Source organism: Cajanus cajan, chromosome 1 (assembly GCF_000230855.2).
Source record: "Cajanus cajan strain Asha chromosome 1, NIPB_CcT2T_4, whole genome shotgun sequence".
NCBI lineage: Eukaryota > Viridiplantae > Streptophyta > Magnoliopsida > Fabales > Fabaceae > Cajanus > Cajanus cajan.
Genome location: NC_138517.1, coordinates 77,492,561 through 77,514,893, shown reverse-complemented (window position 1 = coordinate 77,514,893; position 22,333 = coordinate 77,492,561). Strand labels below are relative to the sequence as shown.

General features: G+C 31.3%; 1 protein-coding gene and 1 long non-coding RNA gene across 3 annotated transcripts; both read left to right on the top strand.

Moving 5' to 3' along the window:
• The first annotated feature begins 662 nt into the window (after positions 1–662).
• On the top strand, positions 663–3,614 carry LOC109814977 (cAMP-regulated phosphoprotein 19-related protein). 2 transcript variants are annotated; one of them, XM_020379526.3, is made up of 6 exons: positions 663–816; positions 1,103–1,163; positions 2,722–2,781; positions 2,917–2,964; positions 3,118–3,180; positions 3,280–3,614. In XM_020379526.3, the coding sequence occupies exons 2-6, from the start codon at positions 1,116–1,118 to the stop codon at positions 3,331–3,333; spliced, it is 273 nt and encodes a 90-aa protein (XP_020235115.1). In that variant the 5' UTR covers positions 663–816; positions 1,103–1,115; the 3' UTR covers positions 3,334–3,614. The 2 variants fall into 2 exon arrangements, with proteins under 2 accessions (XP_020235115.1, XP_020235116.1); XM_020379527.3 differs by lacking the exon at positions 663–816 and adding an exon at positions 877–1,024.
• Positions 3,615–18,926: 15,312 nt separating this feature from the next.
• LOC114916959 (uncharacterized) lies at positions 18,927–20,330 on the top strand. Its single transcript, XR_003805628.2, has 2 exons — positions 18,927–19,684; positions 20,054–20,330. It is a non-coding gene; the product is annotated as an uncharacterized LOC114916959 (long non-coding RNA).
• Positions 20,331–22,333: the final 2,003 nt, after the last annotated feature.

Here is a 22,333-nt window from a genome sequence, read left to right as displayed (position 1 = left end):
TTAAATACTCTCTAAGTTTAGTGTATTAAAAAAAATGAAATTTGAACTTAATCAAATATATACTTAATACTTGAAGAAACTATTTTATGTTGTAGAAAAAGAAAAATAGTTTGATAAAAGTACAAAATAGTTGGAATGAAAAATTTTGTTGAAAATTAACCTATGTTGCACTTGTACCGAATTATTAATTCACTTTACATCTCTGCTAATTTATCAAGTCAAATTAACTTTGCACTATTAGATAACTTTTAGTTTAAAAGGGAAATAATTTATAGATATAATAACACAAATGAATTCATAGGCGGGAAAGTGTCGGTAATGTGGATTACTTGCACATGAGAAAATTGTACGTTGGAGGAATGAGATGGACCAAATGATGTTGAAAGCCTAACGTCTTAAACTAAAACATCCAATGGCTACAAAGATCTCAGTCCCTCTTCTTCCCCATTTCATTTTTAAAACTAATCCCACGAGAACAATAATTTAATTCAATTTGGTCACAGTTAATTGTCTTTAGTCACTTGAGAAAATAAAAATTCCAAAAGAAAATGAAATTTGTGCTAACTAGCCATTAGAAAACACCCACGTAAATGAAAGTGTTGGGGACTGGATATTTGACAATAAAGATCCAAATTTAAATTATTATTATCATTATTCCTTTTGGTGCCTTATTTCTTAGCCTCTCTTGGTATAAATGTAATCTCTTGGCATGCGTAGTGGATTCATATTCTTATCTAACCTTCTCACTCAAACTCCTTCTACCCTCATTCTCTCTACTTTCTCTTCCTTGCATCTCTACCTTCCTCTTACCACAAGGTAATTATCAACATCATCTCTTTTATCTCTTTCTTCCCTTTTTTTTTTGTGTGTTTTTCATTGGACATATAATTGGGCATGCCCTTACACCATTTGCTTGGAATTGGAACTAACTAGTTCTTCCTTGTGTTGTTTGGGAGAGTGCCTTGTTCTTTCTTTCTAAGCTCTTTTTTGCCCCCTCTTCTCCTTTCAAGCAAATTAATTAAAGGTTACATTTCTTAGATTGATAATACTAATAGTCTAACTTTGAATATTAGTTTCTGATTTGTTTGGTTTTGTTGAATAGGTAAACAACGGAGATGGCAGGGTGCGAAAAAGAAGACTATTTCACTGCCCCCAATGCTGAGGTATACGTAACCAAACTCCAACCATTAATTCACCCTTTATTATTATTTTATTTTACTTTTCAGTGGCTAACAAGTACTAGACTCGTTTTTTGGGTCCTTAATTTATTTTCCTCGTAATATCGCAACATTATTATATACGACACAGAAATTTGAAAACAGTTGCGTCGTTTCATGGTACGATGAATTAGGAAAACGAAGGTTTCCTTTGACGGCAAAGCTAACTAGTGTTAAATTACAATTAGCAATCAAAACGGCGAACAAGGTGAATCCTATGTGTGTGTGTGGTATGGCATTAATTTGCAAATTCGTAACATAACTACCTAACGTAAAAATAATGATATCAAAAATTAAAGGAGAATCACACGGAAAATCTAATTGTCCTATTTCTAATACATCGACATAACAGCACATGTCTATTTTCCTTGGTGTACATTACGTTGTACCCGTGTACTGTTTTTTTTTCATCATTGTTGTACCATGTACTTTTGTGACATTTATCATATGATTATGGGTACGTAAGTTTTTTTTTTTAATATATATATTTTTTTAATTTCTGGAGATTATTGATTGTCTAATTAGGTTACAGTCATATCAAACAAATTATTCCGGGAAATAGAGACTATTTTGTCCTTTTTCGTTTCTTTTGAACACTATATAGGTGATAAATGAGAGTGTTACAATTGTTTTATTTATTTTGATGTGTTTTTATTTTACTTTTACAATTGCTCGTCAATGAGATACACGTAATTAAATTGTTAATTGGAATTTATCTTATTATGTTTAGTTGAATTGAAGATATTTTAGGGGTGCTCCAAAATTGTCGGTTACTCGGTTTTATGCCTTAAGGTGTCCCTACCTAAAGTGATCCCACGACACATCTTACAAAACTCACTATGAAAAACAAAACAAGCCTAACTGGCTTTTGGTCTGTCAAGCAAATCATGTGAACTTCGTTTTCTCCCAAACATGAGGTTCTCATGGCCATCATTGATTCGTTTTTTCCCCTTTTTTTTAAAAATGAACATAATTAAGGTCTTCTAGAATATTCTCTTTCCCCACCCACGTGAAAGGATTTTCTTTCTGAATTGTGCGAATGTTTCACACTCTTTTGAAGTTGATGATATCAAAGGGTGGATTGGATTAGGTTATAATTAGGTTAAAGATAGAATTAGTCAAATGCATACTTTTATCATAAGCATCTCATGAAGTCGCTCAAGCATATTAAGGACTGGTTTTATGCAAAGAAAAACATAACAATTAAGACCTAGTCTTAGTTGACAAATATGTAATTTGAACTTGTTGGATTACTTTCTTACATGTAATTAGGATTCAAATTAATGAAGGATCCAATTGCATAACGTCTTGGGTAAAATCATTTTCCACTAGAGAAATATTGACTGTTTTATAATGAATACTTTTTCTTGCACCAATATCATGATTTTTCTTATTACAGTTCTATTTTTTAATTAGTTTTTTTATTTAGCCACAATCGTTAATTTTACAATATACCATTCTTTTTTGTTTCTTTTGGTTTGGTTTAACAATTATTTAATATCAGACAACATCCGCGGGAAAGTACGGTAGGCTTGCCCCAAAGAAGAAGCCTTTGATATCAAAAGTAAGCCCATAATAGAAAAATATTTTTTTTTTCTTCATACAATATATCACCCATTATTAATTTACCTTCTTCTTTACAAGTTCCAATTGTACCTAATTTAATTTAATTATTTATGCTTGTTCTTTTGACTAAAAGGATAATGAAAGGGCATTCTTTGATTCAGCTGACTGGGCATTATGCAAGGTATATTTGAATTTGATATGTCAAAACACATAAATGACTTCTGATGATGTCCTACAACCATTATCAAATTGAATGCTGAAATGTATACCAATTAAACCTGTTTCAATAATATTTTTCATAAATATAATTTTTTTGGGTATATAATCTCAACAGCAAGGTGCTGGAGTGAATCAACAATCTACAACAGCCGTGGAGACACTGCAACCAAAACTACAGGTACATGAAGTTTTAGTGCTAGCTATTGAGTTTTAAAAGAATCTTTAATTTTGCTTTAAATTTTAACCATTTTTCCTCTATTTTTTTTTTTTGAAACAGAGAACTCCACATCAGCAGCTTCCTCCAAGGCGACCTACATGCACACCTGGCTAAGATAATTTTGTTAATTACTCTAATATAATATGTAATGCTCTCAATTTAATAAAATTTTAGTAGTATTTGCATTACTGAATTATATATTCTATGCTTGTATTCAGTAATTGTTCATCCATTGTAATGCAAGGAGAGTAGCTTTAATAAGCAGAACAAGGATTTGCTCAGTCAATTTTACTATTCCAAAACTCATGATTTTCCTGATCATGATCTGATGTATATTACAATTTACCTCATGTTTTCTACTATTAACAGTTCAATAAAAACTTCATTTCAATTCCCTTTTGTTTCTTCCATTCGATTTGTTGGACGACATGACATTCCATTCCTGTAAAGACTAGGGCATGTAATCGATCAATTGATTTAGCCTCCAAGATTTTCCTTGCATTCGGAGAAAAATTTTCGCTTATGCCATAACACTTGGTGGCGAAATCTTTAAGGTTATCTATCTTAATGAAGTTATTTACTTTTATTATGTTTTAATTATAAAGAGCACCAACATTTCAAGTTTAAAATTAGATACAGCCCTAATAAATAGAAGAAAAAATTATATAAAAAAAGAGGATTTGATTACTCTCACGTGAAGATTATAATTTTTTAATAATTATATTATTAGTATAAAATATTTATTAATTTTATTAATAATTACTTTTTATTGAAATACTTGATTGATCATCTTAAGTGAATTCGTCTTTAATTACATTTTTTTCATCTATAATACTCAAATTAATTTTAACCTTTAATTATAAGTAAAGAAAATATTAAAAAAGTGTAACAAGTACTTTAATTCTAATATAGTGAAGCTATGTGAATAACTAAGTCTTTTTTCTTTTATTCAATAAAATTAATAATACAAAAATTTAAATCTAAGATCATATATATATATATATATTATTTAAAAATATTATGACCAATCCCACCTACTTTAAGCTATAAATTAAGACCAAGATCGGGTTATAATGAGGTCCATAAAAAAAAACGTAATTTTCTCATTATTAAATAAATATTATTTTTAACCAGGCATAAAATATTTACAACCAAAATACCAAATGCCAGAGGGGCTACAAATTGTATTTAATCTTCTTTCCTCTCAGCCAACCTCGATGTGGATATAATAATGCTCAGTACTACTATGGAAAAAAAAAAAAAAAAAAAAACAAAGAATCCAACACAATTATAGAAACAAGATCAAACCTTGTAAAGTAACAATTAGGTGAAGTAAAAGGTGGTCTGAAACCTCTTGATGGTTACCTCTGAGAGTTCACACATACTGGCTAGTCTCAAGCGAATTTGATGTAACCTTCCTATTCAACAAGTTTATAATTAAAAAAAATAAAATAAAAATTATCGAGCCACATTTTATAATAACATAATATTTATTATTAAAAATTATTTTTATTTATATTATAGGTATAATATATATTAATATATTATTAAAAAGTGTAAATATAAATTATAATAACACATAATATATATTATTAAATATTATTTAAAATCAATATTAAAATTATGCATAATTATATTTTAAGTAGATTTATATTTACATATATTCTATAACAACACTTTTTACATATCATTATCGTACACAATTAATCAATTGAAAATTGTTACTAAAAGATTAGCAACTTATTGGAACAAAACATTCATAGCAATTCTTAAAAATCTAACAAAGGACTAAACATGAAAACTAGGTTGAATTTGCATAGAAAGACAAACTTATCTCAAATAGTAAGCACTATATAAACTTTTTCATAAACATTTTAAAAAATTAATTCTCTTTTCAAAAATTAAAATTAATTTATGTACTTTAATTTTATAAAAGGTTTTCATCTAACTTCTCTATGTGTATAAGTTATTTTCAACAATTATAAAAATTATTTTATTTGTTATTTTCTTTTTTTATAAGTTTTTTTTTGGGTTTATTTCATAGTATTTGTTTGAGAGGATATTTTATCAGGATTCTTTTATAAGGTTATTACACAAACATACTCCACAATAATGAGATATTGTCCGCTTTGGATCTAAACCCTCTTACATTGGAATATGTGTGTACTTTATAAGTTGTTATTTTTTCACTTATTTTATCGATGTAGGATTGTATCCCAATAATCTTCTCCTCAAACAAGGAACCTATGAGGGTTATGAGGGTTGTTAGCGCGGCTTTAAGGGGATATTTTATGAGGTTATTACACAAGCATACTCCACAATGATGAAATATTGTCCGTTTTAGACCAAAACTCTCACAATTTTACTTTTAGTCATTATCCAAAAAGTTTTTCTAACATTAGAGTATGTGTGTACTTTATAAACTCTTATTTTTTTCTTCTTATTTTATCGATGGAACTTGTTTGTATCCCAACAATTATGAGGAGTTATGAGAGTTGTTACCGCATACAACCTTACGATTTATAAATTAATAAAAAATATTTTTATCAAAAACTAATTTATTCTCTTAAAGATATTTAGGCATATTTCTAACATTTTTTATATAAATATTTATTTAAAATTTAATATATTATTTCTTAACTAATTTTTTTTTATAAATCTCTTTGCCATCCTTTAATATTTTTATAATTTAATTTTCAAAATTAGTAATCAAAGAAATATGAGAATTTCAAGGTGTTTAGATTTAAAACTGATAGATACAGATTGTGACATAAAACGGGTATCTAATGTAATATTTGTTCACTATGAAGATATAAAAAAATATTTTTTCAATTTTTATGAATTCTAATCATACTTATAACAGCAAAAAAAATAATATTAAAAAAACACTACATTACAATTTTTTTTAAAAATTTGAAGAGCTAATTAAAATTTTAAAAAAAATTCAAGAAATATCTATTAAACTTTTAAATAATCACTAAAATTAGTCTAATAATTAAATGGAGAGAAATTAAAATAATTAAAAACATGAAAATTTAAATTTTATTCTGATTATAATTATCTTTATAATTTTTCTTATATTAAAAAAAGCTTTAAATAATAACTAAGCACATGAGTTGTCCAATTACCGTACCAATCAATCATCAGAATTTTCATTGCAAATGGAGACTGAAGCTGATAAGTTTTTCAAATCATCAAATAACTCGTACGTACTCCTATCCTGGGAATCTCTTCCTTCATCTTTGTTTCGTACCCAATCATTATGACACCAATCACCCATGTGGGCTAAACTGTTTGGACCCATCTAAAATATCGTGCCAAAATTTCATACTCTCTTAATTCTATATACGTATTTTCCTAGCCATTCTTTTTTCGAAACCTGTTTGCATTGGGTTTGTATGTCTCCCATATAAGGTCCCTTCACCATGTAGAGAAAATTTAAGGATTCCACTTATTATTGTCCATCACAAACCCAAACTCTATATCTGCATTTTAAGGTATTATACCAAATTAACAAGTTTTTTTCCCCCAACATGATAGGAGATTTCTTGTCGATAAATAAGATAACATAGTTGTATATAGCTGGAAGCAATTATAAGAAGCCTTCACTTTGGGTCCGTTTGCCTAGAAGGCTTAAATTAAACCACTCGGCTAGCATAGCTGACATCTTGATGACTAACTCAAGTTATCTTTTTCTTATCTTCATAACCTCTTCCACAAAAATGATCTTAATTGAATACTCCTAACTATTATTAACACTTTCATTGTCATTTGGAAGAAAGATATATAGAAAATACAATGACAAGCTAGTCACAAAATTCAAGATTACAATTGTCCATATATACCTTTCTAGATGGCTAATATTTTTATCATAGAAACTATGATAGGTTACTAATTAGCAACTACCTTTTTATATAAGTGATAATGTCAATTTTTATTTATAATTATTCGTCATTCTATATTAATAAAATTAACTTTTTTTTTTTTAGTTTTTTATCTAACTTAATCTTTTTTTTTGGTAATTATTTTTTGTAATTAATTAGAATTTGGTTATTACCAATTAATTATATCACTGATTTCTTTTTTGTCTAACATTTAATTAGGAAGTGAATTTGGAGCACGTCAAGTAAGAGAGGACACATGGAAGTGAAAAAAAGAAGTCCTCTTTGAAGATTACACAGCATTGGGTGCTACTCTACTCACGCTCGACGTCATCTTGGCAAAACAAACCTGTTTTGTTAGTGTTGGACGCCACTTTGCCTACACTCAATGCCATCTTGTCAGAGAGGCCTCCTTTTTCATTTGTGTGCTCGTGCCTGGTGTAGGTTAGTTTACATCATGCGTCATTTTTATTACATGACACTTTTTGACACACTTTATCCCTCTCTCTTTTAGGGGTTTGGAGCATTCATCACTTTGGACGAGTTTGGAGGATTTTGGAGTGTTACTAGGGCTTTCTTCACCTCCTTCAACCTTCTCCTTAGCTCTCCATCTTTCATCATTGATCTTATTTTCTTTTTTGTATTCTTTGTGACAATGAGGAACTATGTCATTCTTGTTAGGATTAAATGTAACTAACTAAACTCATGTTATTTGTACTAATTACACACACACACACACACATATATATATATACACACCCACACAAACATACACACACACACACACATATATATATAAGTCTTATTTCAATGTTAGTATTTTATTTCTAATCTTAATGCTTGTTATGGAGTGATCGACTATAGCTTGTTATTTAATTTATTAGGTATTGAAAAATATCTTTTGTAATTTTGAACTGGAACAAAATATCTAATAAAACTTGTATCTAAGAATAAAACTTGACTCATTAGTTATTTTAAACCCTTTTTATTAAGAGTTAATCACCTATACACTGTCAGTGTAAAGTTTTTTTACACTAGCAATCAATTATATCTCTTAATTGTGTCATGTCATTGTAAAAACATTTACTTTCTTCATGTCACTAGCACTGGTCGACGTAAATTTATGTCGGACATGGTGTAATCCGACGTAAAATCTCGAGTCTATTTTTTACCATTTCAAGCCCTTTTTTACGTCGGCCATAGGGCATGTCCGACGTAAATTTACGTCGTTTGTCACAAGCGACGTAAATTTACGTCTCCCGCATTAACGTCGGAGTCTTTTCTGACGTAAAATCCTTAAAATAGCCGACGTTAAAGACCCCTTTTGTACTAGTGTTTTCGGGATTTAGTCTTTTGTTATACTTGTTTAATCTATTATTTTATGTGATCTCTAATTGAAAATGATTTTTAAAATTTGGAATCAAATACACCTTAAATCTTCATAGAAATATATATACGAGAAAACAAAAAATAAAGATTTAGTTAATTTCTCCTAACAAAAAAAATGCACTTTTATTTATTCCCTCCTGACCATTTTGTGTTTGAATTTTGAACTCTAAAAGTAGGAAGGTAAAAAAAAAATGTTCATATATAAAATTATTCATGTTTTGAAATAAGTTATTAATAAATAAAATTGATGATTATTGATTGGGTCTTCATCAATTGACTAGGATTGCTCATATAGGGTTGATGGTTTTCATTGTATATTCTTCAAGCAATACTGACATATCATTTGGAGATGACATATGGAAGATGGTGGCTGAGGCTTTTATTATGGGTTATTTCAATCCAAAAATATCTGAAACTTTGATATAGTACTCATCCCAAAGGTGGACAATCCAACAAGCTTTAAAGAATTTAGGCCTATAAGTTTGTGTAACACAATCTACAAAATGATTAATAAGGTCTTCATGAATTGATTTAGACCTATGTTAAACAATCTTATTGGGCCTCTCCAAAACAATTTCCTACCTGGAAGAGGTACAATAAATAATGTAATTATTCTACAAGAAATTATCCATATCATGAATATATAAGTCAAAGAAGAAAAAAGGTGGCATGACTTTCAAGATCAACCTTGAGAAGGCATAGGATCTCATGAACTATTCTTTTTTTTTTTTTTTTAAGGTTAAATACCTATTTTGGTCTTTTATAATCTTTTTTTGTTTCAATGTAGTCCCATTTTTATTTTTGGTCTCAATTTGGTCCCAAACTAATTAATTAGTTTCAATTTAGTCTCAAATTAATTAATTGATTTCAATGTGGACTTCCGTCCAAATTATTTAAATGGAGTTAACTTTTGGGCACGTGGATGCCACGTAGATGCATACGTGGATGCCACGTGGATGCCATGTGAATGACAATTTTTTTTAAAACACCTGGACCCAGAACGACCCGTTCTGAAACCGAAACGGGTCGTTCTAGTTGCACTTTTGATGTGTCAATTTTACATCCGGAACGACCCGTTCCAGGTGCAAAATTAACACACCAAAAGTGCAACTAGAAAGGCCCGTTCCGGTTTTAGAATGAGCCGTTCCAGTTTCATTTTTTTTATATATAAAATATTAATAATTTTATAAAATATATATTATTAATTATATTTTAATTATGTTGTTATATCTAATAAAATAAATATATTAATATTTTTTTATATTTTATTTTATTATGTTTATCATATTAATTTTTATCATTTTATTCCTCTAATTTTAAATAAGTTGCAAAAAATTATAAAGTGATACTTAAATATTTCTTCAAACAGAAAGAGAAAAAGAAAAAATTATTACTCTATTTATAAAACAATTGTATTTTATAAAAATAAGTAATTTTAAAATTTTTACTATAAAAAAATATTTTTCAAAATTATTATATTTTTTAATAAAATTAATAAAGAATATTGGTTTAATTGCATTTTTTATCCCTCAAGTATTACAATTGTGCAGTTTTGATCCACAAGATTTTAATTGGGTAATTTTAGTCCTTAAAGAATTGCAATTAACGATTTTGGTCCTTCAATTTTTAATTGAACAATTTTAGTCCCTTGAATATCATAATAGTACGATTTTAGTTTCTCCCATTAAAAATTAATAATAAATATATATCATTTGATACATTAAAAAAATTATAATATATGGTAATTTAAATAAGCAAAAAATTATATAGTTTTAAAACATTATATATATATATATATTAAAATTTTCAAATTATTAAATTTTTAATGAGAAAGACTAAAATTGCACAATTATGATATTTGAGATATTAAAATTGTTCAATTAAAAATTGTGAGACTAAAATTACACAACTAAAATCTTTTAAGGACTGAAATTACTCAATTAAAATATTAGGGATCAAAATTGCATAATTATAATACTTGAGCGATCAAAAACACAATTAAGCAAGCCGTTCTGAATCCAGAACGGCCCGTTCTGCTGCACTGGTGGTGTGTTAATTTTCGCATCTGAAACGGCCCGTTTCAATTACAAAATTAACACACGAAGAGTGCAACCAGAACGGCCCGTTCTGGTTTCAGAACGGGCCGTTCTGGGTCCAGGTGTTTTCAAAAAAATTGACATCCACGTGGCATCCACGTGGCATCCACGTATGCATCTACGTGGCATCCGCGTGCCCAAAAGTTAACTCCATTTAAATAATTTGAACGAAAGTCCCACATTAAATCCAATTAATTAATTTAGGACTAAATTGAAACCAATTAATTAGTTTGGGACTAAATTGAGACCAAAAATAAAAGTGGGACTACATTGAAACAAAAAAAGATTATAAGGGACTAATATAGGGTTTTAGCCTCTTTTTTTTTTTTTGAGTCTTAAGGATTTTGGATTTCCTAATATTACTGTTTCGTTGGTTATGCATTGTGTAATTGCATCCAAACCTATTACTTTCATGAAATGGACAAGGAATTCCAATTTTTGGACCTAATCAAGGCTTAAGACAAGTATATCTACTGTCTTCATATTTATTCGTGATCTATATGAAAAAGCTCTCCCTGACAATCATAGATGCAGTTCGAGCTAGACTATGGAAACCCGTGCAAGTTAAGAAGGGTAATCTATCCATCTCCCATCTTTTCTTTTCCAATGATGTTTTATTGTTTGGCAAAGCTAGTAATACCCAAGCTCAGGCCTTGAAAAAAATATTTGCTTGTTTTGTTGCACAGTCTAGACTAAACATAAACTTGGCCAAGTCATGAGTATTTTTCTCTAAAGGTGTTCCTTGCCAGACAATGGAGAACATAAACTCTATTTCTTTGATTCATTGAGCTCTTTCTATGGGGAAATACTTGGGTTTCCTAATGTTCCAAGGAAGATTTCGCAAAGAGGACTTTATGTTCATTCTTGAAAAAATGTGCACCAAGCTAGCATCGTGGAAACAAAGACTTTTAAATAAAGAAGGACATGCTACACTTACTACATCTATATTCTATACTAAATGTCATGCCTTTATATGTTATGCAATTGTTCTGGATCCTCAAAATGTTTTCTCGGTGATGGATAACACTACTAGAAATTTTATATGGAAAGGAAATGAAAATAAAGGTATTCACTTGGTTAGAATAAAATCTCTCTTCCAAATTAACATGGAGGCCTTGGGATAAAAAATGCATGAGAAGCCACTACTGTCCTACTAAAGAAACTCGCTTTGAATATTCAAAATCACTCCTCGAAACTTTAGGTACAAGTTTGCCAAGCTAAATATTTTTGACATCGAGAATTCATGCAATGTAACCTTCCTAAAGGCTCGTACATTTGGAACTCTATTGTCTAGGTCAGAAATAGCTTGCAAGACAAATACAAATTACGTGTCAACAAAGGAGTCATACCTTTTTGGTATACACCTTGGGCAAAGTGTGGGCCCATATGTGAAAAGGTTGCATATTTACACATACATGATTTGACTCTAACTATCAAAGATATCTTTGTGGAGAATGAATGGCATCTCAAAAGTTTATTCACTTAAATCCCAGAAGAAGTACAAAACACTATCCTTTATCTTAAGAATGAAGTAGAAGATGTTTTTATTTGGAAGGATAAGTTAAACGGGGTCTATACAGCTTAAACTGGATATGGTTGGCTAATTTCCCATTGTTTGTCTACTAGAAAAAATTGGAGTTGGATTTGGAAAATTAAAGCACTAGAATAAAATCAAACTCCCATCTGGCTTATATATCTTCCATGATTTAGTCCCCATAATGAAGCTTTTTAACCATCGAGATATGGTTCTATATTAGCCTTGTGTTGCATATGCAAACAATATGAAGAAACTATTTTACACTATTTTAAAGATTGTGAGCCAACAAAAATATTTTGGGAAGAGCTGGGTTTTAGACATCCTCAATTCTTTACCGTCAACCATGCCAAGCAGTGGCTGGAATAAAAGACACACAAAACCCACAAATTATGGTTTCTAGTAGGATCATGGTGGACCTACCGGGCTCACAACTTTTTTGTGTTTGAAAGGAAGGAAATCCCTTTCTACCAACTTAAGATAAACGCTACCACTCTAGTAGAAACCATTAAGAATACTTTTTATTGTTGCACCAACAACACAAGAACTGTAATGCATATAAAATGGCATGATAAGGTAACTGAAGAAGTAGTTGTGCATGTTGACAAAAGTTGTATCAATAACAAACCAGGTTCAACGGGCTAATTTGCAAAGTTGATGGCTTATGGCTAATAGGGTTTGCAAGATCACTAGGTATGTCAAATATCCTACACACTTAGCTAAAAGCTATTTGGTAAGGGTTTTTCCATGCGTGGAACCTTGGTCACAGCTAGATAATATGTTATTCAGTCTCTATTCATGCCTTACAGCTAGTCAAAGATGGGAACAATACCTTTCACACTCAAGCCCCTTTAATTTCTAGTATTAGAGAGATCACTAGGAGAAATTGGAAAGTAAGATGTTGTCCCAAGCTTCGAGAAGGCAACCAATGCATTGATACTTGTTGCAACCGAGATCGCAGCGAAAATAAATTTATAAATTAAAAAATGAGCCGCCACCAATGTTATTTTTTACGAAAAAATATCGAAAAAACTATAAAGTATAAAATAGTCTACGAAAACTAGATTTTTGAGTTCGGGAGTCGATTACGTGTGAGGAAGATATTAGCACCTCACAACGTTCGTCCTAAAACAATTATCTTTAATTAATTAAACAAATTATTTATAGCTTATAAAATATTTATCTTACCGTAAATTAATTAACTATAATGATCAAATGTATTTATTTAACTAATGCATTAAAATTATTATTGTTATGTAAAAAGGAATATAATATATTTTTATTTTTTATTTTTTTGGCTCAACAAAATTTATTTTTTGCTCTTAAGTATCTCCATGTGTAATGAAGAATCAGAGTCACGCAGTTTTATATAGAAAATATTTGTGTGTTGATATTTTTTAATTAATTTTTAAATTTAGGATTTTTGAACTGTCTCAGCTCAATTCAATAAATATTTAACTTTAATTATAATCATTGTTATCAAAATTATTGTTACTATGATATTTTCTTAAAATATTTGTTGTTGAATATTTTCATTTTTGGGAAATAAAATCTAAAGATATCAAGTTGTCACAACTTGTATCTTAAATTTAAAGGTTAAAAAGATGTCACATCTAATTAATCATTCTTAAAATAAATTCTTTTATATAATAATTTTGAATACTTATGTTGAATATTGTGGTAATATTTTGATATTTAATTATGCATTTTTGAATAAAAAAACTTTAAGATAATAAGTTGTCACAACTTACATCCTTAAGTTTTAGGATTAAAAGAATGTCACATTCAATTAATTTCCCTTTTGATAGATATAATTAATACTAATATTGATAAGAGAATATGACAATAATTATTATTATTATTATTATTGTTTAAATGGATTAAAAAAATTATGTAAATATCTAATACATTTATATAAATAAATAACTTAATTAAATAAGATCAATTAAGCTAATTTTGTTAAAACAATAAACAAATACCATATCTAATATTAAGGGAATGCCACATAAAAATAATATTTTTAAGAAGATAGATATTAATAATATTAATGATGATAAAAAGTATTATTATAATAATAATAATAATAATAATTATTATTATTATTATTATTATTATTAAGGTTACGTAATAACCTAATATAAAATTACGTAAGAATCTATTATATATATTAATTACGTATACTACTTGTTATATATATGTATATAATATTATTATAATTATAATTATAAAATATTTTAGTAAAATATATTATCTGATTACTCTTTTTTTTTTTTAAAATAAAATAAAATAAAATAGTTAGTTAGTTATCTTGATGTGCTTCCACTTGGAATGCACATGGATGCTTCACACCTTCACGGAATTTCTTGGATGAATCTTCAAGGAATGGAGACGCCTCAAAGGTGCAAGGTGACCTAAGCTTGCATACAAGCTAAGTCCAAAGAAGACTAGGGTTCCTAGCTCTACAAAGAGAAGCACTCAAGGAGGGTAGAGTTAGGAATTCAAGGTGACTTCGGTGGAGATGAATTTTAAGAGAGAAACTCATCAATATATCCAAAGTAACTACAAGTCTCGGCCATATAGAATATATAGGGAAAATTAGGTTAAAGTGAACCATGGGTTAGCCTAAAGTTAAGTGAAACCATGGTATGGTTACTTAACCTTAGGCGCCCAAAATTTGAATTCAAAATTCAAATTTTGGGAGCCAAACCCGGAACCTCCCATGTGCTCATCATTTGGAATGTGATTAGCTTTTCATTTGAGTTGCATTTAGGTCACACCATGTGCATGTGTGCACATGGCCGAAATGCATATCAAATGCAAAGCTAATTACATTCTAATGATAATTCACATGCAACCTTAATTAACCCTAAATTCCAATGACCTCTAAATGTAAATCCTAAGCTACATGGCCGGAAATACAAGGCCCAAAAGAAAATACAAGGCACTAAGGCCCAATCCTACACTATCCCTAATCTAATGGGCTTGAGACAAAGCCCAACAAAATAAAGTGATGGGCCTTCCTTGGGCTTGGGCCCACTCTTCATGCATCCTTCTTGCCATAGCCCTCGTAGTTGGGCCCTTAGCCCATGAGCCTCCTCCATCATCCCTCCCTCTTGAAGAGGATTTGTCCTCAAATCCAAAGCATCCTCCTCTTGGCTAGCTAGTCCTGAAAAAAAGATATAGATCAGAGACATTGAAACTAGAACTAACACCATATGCAAAAGGGAGATCTAGGACATAAGCATTGTTATTGATTTTCCTAAGGATTTGAAAAGGACCATCTCCTCTAGGACTAAGTTTTGACTTTCTTTTGGAAGGAAACCTATCCTTCCTAAGGTGGAGCCAAACCCAGTCACCTTCATTGAAGATAACTTCCTTCCTACCCTTATTATTATATTTTTGGTATTTTTCTGTTTGGGATTGAATATGATCTCTAACCCTCTCATGTAATTTCTTGACAAACTCAGCCCTAGATGTGTCTTCTTTATGAATAAAGGAAGCAACATCAGGTAGGGGTAATAAATCCAATGGAGTAAGAGGATTAAACCCATAAACAATCTCAAAAGGAGACATGTTAGTGGTCTTGTGAACCACCCTATTATAGGCAAACTCCACATGAGAGAGATAGTCATCCCATGACTTTTTATTGCCTTTGAGGATTGCCCTCAACATAGTCCCTAGAGACCTATTCACTACCTCAGTTTGCCCATCAGTTTGGGGATGACATGTGGTAGAAAATAGAAGTTTAGTTCCTAGCCTTGCCCAAAGAGTTTTCCAAAAATGGCTAAGAAACTTAACATCTCTATCTGAGACTATAGTTTTGGGTAACCCATGTAGTCTCACTATTTCTTGAAAGAATAATTTAGCAATGTGACTTGCATCATCCACTTTGTGGCATGGAATAAAGTGTGCCATTTTGCTAAAACGATCCACAACCACAAAGATGGAATCCTTTCCTCTTTGGGTTCTAGGCAATCCAAGGATAAAATCCATGGAAACATCTACCCAAGGAGAAGAGGATATGGGCAAGGGGGTGTATAGCCCATGAGGTTTGGTGGTAGACTTTGCTTGTAAACAAGCAATGCAACTACTACAAAACCTTTGGACATCTCGTTTCATATGAGGCCAAAAGAATTTCTCTCTCAAAAGTGAAAGAGTTTTCTCAATTCCAAAATGCCCCATGAGCCCACCCTTATGGCTCTCCTTAACCAAGAGTTTCTTAATAGATCCTTGGGGTATACAAAGTTTGTTTTCTTTAAAAAGATACCCCTCAGAAATATAGTACCCTTGATAAGATTTTTGAATACATAAGGAATAAAAGTTAGCAAAATCAAGGTCTTTCTCATACAACTCCTTGATGTCATCAAACCCTAGTATTTGAGAACCTAGGGTGTTCAATAAAACATGTCTTCTTGACAAAGCATCAGCTACTACATTTGTAGAGCCCTTTTTATATTTGATGACATATGGAAATTGCTCAAGGTACTCAACCCATTTTTCATGCCTTTTATTTAATTTATGTTGACCCTTCAAATATTTAAGTGATTCATGATCACTATGGATGACAAATTCCTTGGTCACAAGATAATGTTCCCAAGTTTGAAGGGTACGAACTAAAGCATATAACTCCTTGTCATAGGTAGGGTAGTTCAAGGCAGCCCCATGAAGTTTTTCACTGAAATAAGCTATGGGGTGACCACTTTGTAACAACACAGCTCCTATGCCAAGACCTGAAGCATCACATTCTAGCTCAAAAGTTTTAGAAAAATCAGGCAAAGCTAGAACGGGTGCTTGAGTAAGTTTATGCTTAAGCTCTTGAAAAGCTAAATTATGTTTTTCCTTCCATTCAAAGGCCACATCCTTCTTCACCAACTCATTGAGAGGTGAAGCTAATATAGAGAAGTTAGGAACAAATCTTCTATAAAAGCTTGCCAAACCATGGAAGCTCCTAACTTCACTAACATTAGTAGGAATAGGCCATTGTTGGATGGCTTTGATTTTCTCGGGTTCCACATGAACCCCATTTTTGCTTACCACAAATCCTAAAAAAATAACATTATCCACACAAAAAGTGCACTTGTCCACATTGGCAAACAAGTGATTGTCCTTAAGGACAAGAAAGACTTGTCTTAGGTGATCCACATGATCACTTAGACTTTTGCTATAGATTAAAATATCATCAAAATAAACAACTACAAATCTCTCAATGCAATCCCTAAGGGCATGATTCATCAGCCTCATGAATGTGCTAGGTGCATTAGTAAGCCCAAAAGGCATTACTAACCATTCATATAGTCCAAACTTAGTCTTAAAAGCGGTTTTCCACTCATCACCTTCCTTGATTCGAATTTGGTGATATCCACTCTTAAGATCTACCTTGGAAAATATGGATGAGCCATGCAATTCATCAAGCATGTCATCAAGCCTAGGAATTGGGTGCCTATATTTTATTGTGATGTTGTTGATGGCTCTACAGTCACAACACATCCTCCATTTTCCATCTTTTTTTGGCACCAAAATGACTGGTACAGCACAAGGGCTTAGACTCTTTTGAATCCAACCCTTCTCCAACAACTCTTGTACTTGCTTCTCTATCTCTTTGGTCTCTTGTGGGTTGGTCCTATAGGCTGGCCTATTTGGAAGGCTAGCCCCAGGCACAAGATCTATTTGATGCTCTATTCCCCTAAAAGGTGGAAGTCCAATTGGACCTTCCTTAGGAAATATATCACCAAATTCTTTCAAAAGATTTTTTACCTCAAGAGGTAGAGAAGTTTCCAAAGAAGATGTGGCAGTGCAAGTTAGTGTTCCTCTACAAATGAGGATATGAGAAGATGGTTCAATAAAGAGAGAAGTTTTGAGTAAAGGTTTTGATTTAAAACTCTCTTCTTGAACTATCTCTAGAGAGGGAACACTAGTCTCTCTAGAATCCTCTTTTTCATCAATTTTTAGAAGTTTTTTTTTTCAACTTTTTTTTGTTTTCCTTTTTCTTGCTCACGTTTGGCCTTCATTTGTACTTGATCTTCTATCACTTGTGAAGGTGATAAAGGATGAAACACAAACTTTTTACCCTTATGTGTGAAAGTTATTTTATTAGTTAGGCCATCATGATGAGTTTGTTTATCAAATTGCATTGCCTACCTAATAAAATATGACAAGCTTCCATGAGAACTACATCACATTTAACTTTATCTTGATAGTTCCCAATAGAAAACTCTACTTCCACTTGTTGGTTGACTACCATATCCCCATCATCATTAAGCCAATGAAGTTGATAAGGTTTGGGATGAGATGTAGTAGTGAAGTCCAACTTCTCAACCATCCTAGTGCTACAACAATTGCACCAAGATCCACTATCCACTATGAGAGAACAAGCCTTGTTTGAAATGTTACATCTTGTATGAAAGATATTCTCTTTTTGGGATTGTGTATCACTAGGTTGGTTATTGATATGGGTGGAAAAACGGGCCAGCCCGTCCCGTTTTGGCCCGCCCCGCCAATGGCCCGCCAAAAACGGGTCGGGCCGGGCTGGCCCACCAATGAAAAACGGGCTGAAAATGCTGCCCGCCCCGCCTAAGGATGGGTTGAAAATACTTAACCTTAGGCGCCCAAAATTTGAATTCAAAATTCAAATTTTGGGAGCCAAACCCGGAACCTCCCATGTGCTCATCGTTTGGAATGTGATTAGCTTTTCATTTGAGTTGCATTTAGGTCACACCATGTGCATGTGTGCACATGGCCGAAATGCATATCAAATGCAAAGCTAATTACATTCTAATGATAATTCACATGCAACCTTAATTAACCCTAAATTCCAATGACCTCTAAATGTAAATCCTAAGCTACATGGCCGGAAATACAAGGCCCAAAAGAAAATACAAGGCACTAAGGCCCAATCCTACACTATCCCTAATCTAATGGGCTTGAGACAAAGCCCAACAAAATAAAGTGATGGGCCTTCCTTGGACTTGGACCCACTCTTCATGCATCCTTCTTGCCATAGCCCTAGTAGTTGGGCCCTTAGCTCATGAGCCTCCTCCATCATTAAATGGGCTTAACCCATATGCTGGACCAAAATAATTAATTAATTGTTTGTTGAACTAATGGGCTTAACCCATATGCAGGCCGAAAATGGAAAGAAAAAAAAGGGAATCAGATGGCACTTGGCCATTTCACTAGAACCCTAAAAATAGAAAAGGGTGAGGGGAGTGGGGGAGGCTCTACTAGGATTTTGCGCTCAGCCTCCCTCCATGGACATTGATGGCGCGGCGGACGCCGCCATGGCGTCGTCGTAGCTAAGGTGGTTGGCGGTCATGCGAAGGGAAGGAGAAGACGGCTAAAGAGAGGAACAGAGGACGGCAGAAGGTTATGACTACCACCGGAAGTCGTTTTCGACGGTGGTGTGCGGTGGTGTTATGACGGTTTGTCTGTGTGGTGACTCCTCGTAAAGGCGCGCAACAAGGGTGAGAGGAAGAAGATAAAGGAGTGCAATCGCCGCCACCGAAAATCGTCTCCGACAGCGGCGCACGGCGGCGTTCACAGGAACCATCATCTAGTCGCGTTTCCTGGTATATTTCACTCACTGTTGTTTTTTTATTTTGTTTTTATTTTTTCATTGCGGCTGGATTTTTACTTGCTGGTTCAAAGGGGAAGGGATTGATTCACAGTAAGATTAAATATTGAGTTGCATACGTATTATTTTCAAAAAAAGAGAAAAAAATGACCCTATACAGAAAAAGATTAGAGAAAATATTGATACCCAAATTTGATTGCACGTTGCTTTTATTCTGCTTCCTTGTTCTACTTGCTTGTTGCTTGAGCTCTCTTACTCTTGATCCTTGGTTCTCTCTATTTTTACAATTTTCTCTGCCCCCTTTTGTTCATGTTCTGTTCTATTATATACAAACTCACTATTGTTTTAAATTGTTCTTTGACAGTTGGTCCAAGCTCATGCTTTTGGAAGCATATATGGCAGAAGTATGCTCTTGGGGACATGTTGGTGGCTAGGGCAGAGGAGCTCAGCAAGCTTGTTGGAAGAGAAATAACCGTACAGAAAAGTGTAGGATGGCAGAAATTTTGGGTGCAAAGGAAAAGATTATTTTGTTATTTTCTTGTCTTTTTCTGATTTTCTTTTATTATTTTTTATTTATTATTTATGCTTATTGTGTGTATTTTTTGAGTTTAAATCTAGTTTGTAAATTATTTGTTCTTGAATCATTAATTTGAAAATTTTGGGAAATAAATTAGTAGAAAAATTAGTGGGATAAAAATTGGTGTTTACAAATACTCTTGCCAAAATGGAAGTTCAATTGAATGAGAGAATCAAAAGATTTGAATCTCCTTCGATGGAGATTATCATTTTTTGTTAGCAGATTGCCAAGGAATAAAGTTCACTAGAGTGTGAGCTTGGTCTTTTTTTGCTTTTGAACTTTCTTGATTTTTTTTTCTTTTTTAAGTCCATGTACCAAAAAAAATTGATTAGGAGTCAAACCCTTTTTGATTTTCAAATATGACTTGGATAAAATTTTCCTTTTGTTTAAGTTTTCCCTTTTTCACAAATAAAATTTTGCTTACTTGCTACAAGATTTATGCGATTTGACAAATGTTACTCTTGGTCAAATTTGGAGATTGTTTAGCCTTTTCATTTCTTACACATGATTTAGTTTATACTGGTAAAAAAAGGATTAAACAAAGATGGCCTACTATGTGATTGTAGTGGTCTAGGTAGTGGAGAACTATAATTGTATTTTTTCTAACACAAGTTTTGAGCAACAAGTTATTATGCAGGATTTAAAGTTCACAGTTTGAACTTGGTTGAAAAACTATCCAAAAGGGTTTACATATTAATTTTTACAATGATATTAAATCTAACATCACTCTGAATCTCAAGATGGGAATTGAAATTAGGTGATATAATATCATTCAATGTGTGAATGTCATTCAACATGATATAATTTCTTTTAAAATGGGAGTTTAATCATACTTAGAGAGATTGACTTGTTGAGAAAGGAATGTTACTCATGAGTTGCTATTCAAATTGTCTTTAGCAGCATATATGCATATCAACACTTATGTCAAATACTCTAAAGGCGAATTCCAAAGGAAAGAAAGGTGGTAAATAAGAGGTTTCTTTTTTGTGCCTATATGTAAAGATGAATTTATGTTAATATGTAATTTGTACTTATTCTAGACAAATTACATCTAACTTGAAGAGGGTGTTAGAAAATTTTCTTTTTCCATCACTTGTAAACACTACTAGAAAAATTAAAATTAGAGAGGGAAAAAATTCGTCACTAAACTTCATAAAATCCGTCACAAATAAGTTGGTACCTCTTATATATATCTTGATTAATACATCTTTCTTTGCTCATAAAAAAAATTCCTTATCTAAGATTAAGTTTCTTAAATTGGTGCAAAATTGGAAGAATTATATTTAAAACTCAAATTAAAATATTAAAATAATAACAAAATGTGAATAATTAAGGCAAAATCTAACATGAATCTCTAAAAAAAATGTACTAATTTCTTTATAAATACATTATTGTTGCTTCATTCCACATAACACACCATTGTCATGGGTGTGATGTAAAGTAATTATAAAGTTGAAACTTAAATGCCAAAATTTTAAAAGTTATAAAGAAAATATATTTGCGATGCCAGTAAGTTTTTATATATTTTTAAATGTCAATTTCAAATCAAAACATATTTAGTTAAAATGAAGTTAACTTAATTTTTAACTTAATATTGAAACATTTTTAATTCAATTCTTAATCCTAAGAAAGGTAGTTTTAATTTTTTTATTTTTAATTATAAAAGTAAATCCTTTATTTTATGTTTTTCCTTTTAAAAGAATAATATATATATATATATATATATATATATATATATATATATATATATATATATATATATATATTATTGTCTCTATCATCCCAAGACTATGATTAATACCATTGCTTCTGTTACTACGTACTATATTTTTTTCATTATTGTCTTAGTAGCTGCCCCTAATCATCCTTTTTGTCGCTGCAACTACCATCATGTTAATTCTACGTACCAATGCCTCAAATATAACGCTAAATGACTCTGAATAAGGAAACAGTGAGTGATTTTTATGGTTTGAATTTAAATTTGGCATTAATTAAAATTTGAAAACACAATGTGTTAAAAAAAAGGTTATATGATGGAAGGCTAATTTTAATTTTTAAAATTTGAAA

Excerpts from the sequence above, each read along its gene's own strand:
- LOC109814977 (XM_020379526.3), top strand. The coding sequence starts at position 1,116 with ATGGCAGGGTGCGAAAAAGAAGACTATTTCACTGCCCCCAATGCTGAG. Across the intron at positions 1,164-2,721 it reads TCACTGCCCCCAATGCTGAG|ACAACATCCGCGGGAAAGTA; the intron begins GTATACGTAACC and ends ATTTAATATCAG. Across the intron at positions 3,181-3,279 it reads CACTGCAACCAAAACTACAG|AGAACTCCACATCAGCAGCT; the intron begins GTACATGAAGTT and ends TTTTTGAAACAG.